At 34.1% G+C, this 7646-nt stretch overlaps 1 protein-coding gene across 1 annotated transcript; it reads left to right on the forward strand.

Annotated features, from left to right (window-relative positions):
* The first annotated feature begins 405 nt into the window (after positions 1-405).
* Positions 406-1457, forward strand: LOC105036321 (uncharacterized). The gene has a single exon (XM_010912091.3). The coding sequence runs from the start codon at positions 717-719 to the stop codon at positions 1455-1457; it is 741 nt and encodes a 246-aa protein (XP_010910393.3). The 5' UTR covers positions 406-716.
* The last annotated feature ends 6189 nt before the right edge of the window (positions 1458-7646 follow it).

Below are 7646 nucleotides of genomic sequence, written 5' to 3' on the forward strand. Positions count from 1 at the left end.
AATCGGGCTCGACGGTCGCCGGTGGAGGCTCGTGAGGGAGAGGAGAGTCTTATTTATAGAGAATCCTAGAGTTCTAAGAGGCCTAGAGTCCTTCTCCGATCGGGATTCATCGGAGAAGAAGACTCCCCCTTCCGTTCCTCTTTTTTTTTTTTTTTTTTTTTTATATATATGGGTTATTACATAATATATCAGCAGACTCGCAGTCTCAGCACAATGATGTCCTGCCCTGCTGCCCCCGTCTTTAGCTTAGGATTTGAAGGAAGACTTTAGTACACGTTGCCTAAGCAAATTAATTATCATGCCCAACTTTTCTCAAAAAAAACAAAAAAGAAAAAAAAGGAAAAAATAAGGAGGGAGGAAGAGGTACACTTGTTTGAGAATTCTCCGCTCATACCAACTGACAGTGTCACCTCCTATCTTGCGACAAAGCGATCCTGATGCGGAGACATCACTAAACTTATCGCCCAAATCGGTCCAAATTGGACTGTTGGCCTGCCAGATATTGTTGATCTATCGATCCCGCCCAGGATCGGATTGGGAACCAAGATTCTTCGTCGTATCCTCCGAATACCACTTGGACTCGAATCAGGAAATTGGACTGTTGGTTAAACTGTATCGCATTATATATAGTTCCTTCCTTCCTGGCTGTTCCGAAGCCCGACGGCGAACAGGAGTGAAGGAGACAGAATAGAGAGATCAAGAAGAGCAACGTAGCCATGGCGATGTCTGAGAGCCACATTCTGGGGAATACGGTCGTCCACTTGGAAGCCAATGTAGTGCTTGCTCCAGAAGTCCAATCGCAGGTTGCCGTCCGGATTCACTTAGGCGACTTCGATTGTTTGACCAACACGCTCACCGTCGTCCCGGCAACGATCCATTGCTTCCATCTTGGCCACGTCCCGTTACGCAGGGCCATCCCAAGAATCGTCTCCTACGTTCTACCCCGTATCGACGGCATCCACGACACAATCTGGCGGCTCTGCAACGACCTGCTCCACCGCTTCTCCTCCCAAGTCGCAGCGCAGATGATGGATGGATCGGCGATCGAGCTGGTCGTCCACATCGGCCTGCTACTCCAACCTCGTGGATCAAATCAGGACATGGAACTCATGACTGAGTGGATGCTGGAGAATCCTTCGGAGGATGACGAGGAGATGGCTGGGGATGTGTATACTTATTATCTTTACGAGGGTGTTGATGTCGGGCATGGAGGATTTCGTGGTGTGCCAGGGAGCAGGTCTTTCATTGAGGGGCTGCAGCGTTTGCCATATGGTCGAGGAGACGGTGTTCGAGAGGAGGAGTGTGCGATATGCTTGATGGAGTTTGATGCTCAGGCGGAGGTGAGTAAGATGCCCTGCTCCCACGCCTTCCACAGCCGATGCATCGTCCAGTGGCTGGAGAGGAGCAGCCTCTGCCCTCTCTGCAGATCCCAAGCGCCCACGGATAATTCCAGTTGACGGGAACAATATAGTTGATGTGTCGGTTTTTTATTTGCTTTCTTGTTTTGTTTGATTTCTTATCTTCGTAATTATATATGTATTGATCACTATGTAAATACAAACTGCAATGATTTATTCTTTAATTAATTGGAGAAAATTTTATTATTATTATTATTATTATTAATTATTGTATAAACAGACGATCACATCATTCTAATACGTGTACAGTCCAAAAAATCAGAATATAAGAATCAGAGTGCAGCTCAAAAGTTCTATTATTTTCTTTAAGTTTGCTGAGTAATCCTCCTTTGTCCGATAGTTCTATTGAGCTATAAATAATACTGGGTATCCCTCCTTATAAGTAGGATTCATTCTTATAGCATATCGAAATAATTAGTCTTTTTATGGAAATCCATTGATATGATATCTCAAATTACCCAAGTGGAAGATGAATCCTTCTTTTGATGGAAAATAAAAAAAAAAATAAATAAAAATAGATGCTTACTTTCTCTACAGTGTCCTGCTAGTAGAAGAAAAAAAGAGTTCTCTTCAAGAGATCTAGGCTAGGGTTTGAAGCAGGAGGAGGAAGAAGAAATCTAGATGCATTACAAAAAATATATTCATTTGTGATCAAAATATAGGGAGGAAGCACTAACACCCTCACAAAAAGCTTTATTTATGATAACAAAACTCAATTGTTATTATTAGTTGTCAAGATCTTAATATATTAGTGACTGCTTTGAAATGCCATCATAAATACTAGATTTTTTCATTATAAATATTATTTTTTTGGAGGAAAGTATTAGCACCAATTTTATAGCAATATACTAATGACAGATGAATCCACACCCTCATAAAAAGTATATCATTTGTAACCAGATGTCACTAAAAATATAAAATTTATCTTGAAAATATCTTATTTAAGAGAGCCAAAGTTAGCCGTCATTGTTAATTATTAAAATCTCAATATACTACCAACTACATTAAAATTTTTTCATAAATAATATATTTATTTGTGAGCAAAATATAGTGAGGGAGTACTAACACCCTCACAAAAAAAATTATTTATGATGGCAAAACTCAATCATCATTATTAATTGTTAAAATCTTAATATATTTGTGACTACTTCGAAATACCATCATAAATATTGGATCTTGTTATCACAAATATTATTTTTTTGGAAAAAAATACTTGCATCAATTTTAGACTAATATACTGGTGATGAATGAATCCACGTTCTCATAATAAGTATATTATTTATAACTAAATGTCATTAAAAATATTAAATTTATTCTAAAAGTATCCTATTTAAAAGGGCCAAAGTTAGTCATCGTTGTTAATTGTTAAAATCTTAGTATATTACAGACTACACTAAGATTTTCTCACAAATAATATATATTTTTGGTTAGTAAAATATTGTTCATATTTAACTAAAATTTTTTTGATCGATCAAATATTTATTTTTAACTTGATTTGATCCGATCTATTTAATGAATAAGTTATATGAGTTAAGATAATTTAATAATTAGAGAAAATTAATTTTTACTACCAAATAAACTATCAATATTGGAAGCAACATACGAAAATTAGGTAATAATTTAAGATATAATTACTAAAAAACTTCATAGAGATCGATTTAACTAAGAATTTAGATCATCTCAATCTGACTTAAATTAAATATATAGTATAAAATATTAAAAATATTCTATATTAAATACTATTACTTATTAGTTATAGCGTAAATACAAGAAGTCATAAATTATCTACTTTTAAAGGACTTTAGAAGATTTTTTTATCAATTTAATGTTAATTTTTAAAAAAATTATCAAAATAATATTTTTTCAAAATTATTTACCGAAATGCTGCTCAAAATAAAGTCATCCTATGATAGGATGATTTTTCATACTGACTCACCACTCTCACCATCAGATGGAGAATAGATGGCATGAATCGTCCTATCGTAGAGTGGCTCTATAAGTCACGTTATGATAGGGTGACTCTATAAGTGACGGAGAGAGGGGAGGTGGCGGAGATCGAGAATCAATGAGGGAGGGAGGGGAGGGAGGGATGAGTTCAGAAGAGATAGGAGAGAGTCGCCCTATCATAAGGCGGCTCTACAAGTCATCTTATCATAGTGCAGCTATTAAGCTGGCATCCCTCTCCTTCCCACCTTGGTTTCTCCATGGCCACGTGGTAAATAAAATCATTCTATCATAGGACGACTTTCTGATGGATAGCATTTTCATAAATAGTTTACATGAAACATTATTTTCGTAAATACTTTTAAAATGAACATTATTTTTGTAAAAAAGCCGACTTTAGAAAAAGAAGGTGATTAAATTGTTAAAAAAATAATAATAAAAAATAAAATAGATCATAATATATTTGAAATGAAAATATTTTATAATACGAAAAGTTTTAAAGAAGAATAATAAATTACAACTTCATACTAGAAGTAAATATTGTTATAGTGGTTAGGTAGTAGGCAAATATCCAATAGGTCTTAATTTTGATCGTTTATAGTGGTTTATATATATCTTGGATTCATAAGATTTCTAATCAAATCTAATCAGAAGGAATATAAATAAAGATGGCATATTGCCTAATTTGTAATAAAAATATTTTATTTTGATTGGTTATTTATAAAAATTTTTAAATCTTTCCTTATTCACTAATTCTTTACAGATAGTGGTTCATCTCATTGGTGATAACTATCTTATAGTCACACACAAAAAATCCTTATCCATTTTCCTTATTTGCTAATGCATTAATGACAATAGTTAATCCATTTCTGAGGACTATAAATGGTTGGAAATGAGCATCATTGATGGCCCATCACTAATAAAACTTTTTATGAGAGAGGTATTTGTGATGACCTTTGACGATAATATACTGTCAACAATAACTTTTTATGATGGATATTGGCTTTTAGTGAGAGAAAAGTATCCTTGAAAAAGGTAACTTTTTTTTTAGTGATATTTGTTATTGGATTTGTAAAGTTCATCCACAACTCCGACATTGGTTCAAGTTATCTCCAAAGATTTCTCGAAAGGAATCAACGGATCTCCAAAGATTTTCAGAATGCATTAAGAAGATCATTAGTAAGATCTTTCCCCCATTTATTGTTATCCATTTATCTCTCTAGTGATGTGTTATTGTACAAACCAAGAGTGTTGGCTCTTGATGTGATGATCCTTTAATTTGTTTAGAGAAGAATAAATAAATTATAATCCTCAAATTGTTGATAGTAGAATATTTGAAAGAGGGCTTGTGGTGGCCTTGTGGTTTTTTCCTTTCGCATTGAAAGGATTTTTTATATATATATATATATATATATATATATAAAACTAACATCTCTTGTGTTTGTTGAATTATCTGCTTGATTTTTCTAGGATTTATCCTATTATTTATACATACAGGGAAAAAGGATATTGCTTCTATAATTCTAGTGGTCATCTTTTTCTAAGAAAGTGGTATCAGAGCTAGATTGATTCTTGATATAGTGTAAATATGGATGCAAGCACTAGGCATATGATTAGCTTAAATGTAAATAATTGGATAATTTGGAAGTTGAGGATAAAAATTCTCTCATTTTGTGAAGATTTGAATGCTCCTTTGTAAAGTGATTCAACAAAACCTGAGAATATAAGTCAAGAAGAATGGAAGAAGCTTGACTAAAAGGCCACGGGTTTCATACAACAATGGCTACATAACTCAATTTTCTACTGTCTCTAATGAGAATTCTGCATGCTCTCTATGGAAGAACCTAGAGAGCCTCTATGAGAAGAAAATAGCTAGCTCTTGTTATGCTGAATTAGGAGAGAGAAGAAAAGTCAAAGTCGTCAAGATCATGAGAGGTCCTAAAGCAAACCAAAGTCAAGGAAGAAGCTCACTTGTTCTCATTATCATAAACTAGGACATGTGAAGAAAGAGCACGCTACCTCAAGAGAGAACAAAAGAAAGAGATGGATAAAAAAAAAAGTCTAAAGTTAGGAACTCCACCAACATTATTGAAGGTGATATGATTCTACTCTCTTTATACAAAGATACATGCCTTAATCTCATATGTCAAGACTCAAGTTGGATGATTGACATGGGTGCTTCTTATCATGCTACCCCATGGAACGATTTCTTCACAACATACAAGCCCAATGACTTTGGTATAGTTAGAATGAGAAATAATAGCACATCAAAAATAGTGGGGTGAGAGATGTTCATGTGGAGACCAATCTAGGTTATAAGTTGGTACTCCAAGATGTAAGGCATGCTCCAGATCTTTGGTTAAATTTGGTATCCATTGAAAAGCTTGATGAAGAAGTCTACCACCACAACTTTGGTAAAAGTCAATGGAAGCTTATCAAAGGCTCTCTTATTTTGGCGAGAGAGAAAGAAAGTTACACACTCTATAGAATGGATTATGTAAAGGCAAGGTGAATACAAGTGAAGAAGATTTGTCAAACAAGATATGATACAAGTGGCTTAGTCACATCAAAGAAGAAGTTGCTACCCCACTTGAGAGCTATGTATCAAAATCCTTATATACGTTTTCTTGCCGGAAAACAATATAGAGCTTCATTTCTTATAAATACTTCATTTAAAGGAAAGCATATTTTGGATCTAGTTCATTTTAATGTTTGTGGTCCTATGACTAGCTATAATGACACTTGGTGGGGCTCTCTACTCTCTACTTTGTTACTTTTATAGATGATCATTTTTAGGAAAGTTTGAGCCTATGCTTTGGAGAGCAAAGATCAAGTCTTAGATGCATTCAAGGAGTTTCATGCCAAGGTTGAAAACGAAATGGGGAGGTCTCTCAAGTGCATCCTTTCTGATAACAGAGGTGAATTTTTGGGGCTATTTGATGCATACTATAGAAGTTGTGGCATTCAACATGAGAAAACCGTGTCCAAGATGGTAGACAATCATAGTGTATTGCAGAGGATGAACTGGACAATCATGGAGGGGTTTCGATGTATGCTTTCTTATGACAAGTTGTCAAAGCTCTTTTGGACGGAGGCAATGAGGACCATCGTTGATTTGATTAATTTATCTCCCTCAGCTCTCTTGGATGGTGATGTGCCCGAAAGATTATGGATGGAAAAAGTTATCTCCTATAAGTACTTAAGGATGTTTGATTGTAGGATTTTTGTTCATATGCCCAAGGATGAGAAAATCAAGCTTGATATCAATACCAAGCAATGCATTCTCTTGTGATATGCACATGACAAGTTTGGCTATCAACTATAGGATCTAAAGAGTAAGAAGATAGTAAGAAGTAGAGATGTGGTTTTTTTCGAACACTACAAAAAAATTGATTCTTAGTGATGGCTCAATGCCGTTGCTAATAAGAGAAATGCCATCGCTAATGGTATTAGCGGTACAGCACGATCACTAAAAAGGCATCGAAAAAAGTTTGACGATAAAGGTGCATAATTAGTGACAGCATTCCATTGCTTATAATATATTTAAATTAAAAATTTTAAAAAAATAATAGTGATAGCTTCCCTCTGTCTCTAATAAGCTATCCCTAATAGTTCTTTTAGTGCTTTGCCGTCGCAACAGTCATCACTAATAGTATTTTTTTAAAAGAAATTCATAAATTATATTTATTAAAACCTATGATAATTTAATTAACAAGTAATTAGATTTACTAAAATCTATTATAATTAAATTAATAAGCAACATATATTTATGGACATTATAACAACTAACAATTAACTATCATCATCACAAATAAAAATTAATATTATATATTACATCAAAATTAAATTATATAAATAACACTGCTCAAATATCAAATACATTACATCAAAACTAAAAAAAATCAATGGAGATCCTCCTCCTCTTGCTCCTATACATCTTCTATAGTAGTAGGTAGATGAGAGCCAAATGTTCCAATATCTTATAATGAAGAATAATAAGATATTATTAATAACTTTAGAATTAAATTAATTAAAATTGTAAAACTAAAGTAATTGATGCGCCTTCGGCTTAAACCATTATGAAGGGATATATGTTGATATACTATGTTGATTCTCGAATGGATTATTTTTATATATTTTATTTGATGATATGGAGCTATAGACACCCTTAGTCAGTACTCCATCAGATGGCTAGGTTGAATTTTGACCCCCTAGATACTCCCTCTCCCCACTTGAAGCCCAAACCGGCATGGAGGGATATATTTTGATATACTCTTTCAATTT

The sequence above is a fragment of the Elaeis guineensis genome, chromosome 1, assembly GCF_000442705.2.
Source record: "Elaeis guineensis isolate ETL-2024a chromosome 1, EG11, whole genome shotgun sequence".
In the NCBI taxonomy this organism is placed as follows: Eukaryota; Viridiplantae; Streptophyta; class Magnoliopsida; order Arecales; family Arecaceae; genus Elaeis; species Elaeis guineensis.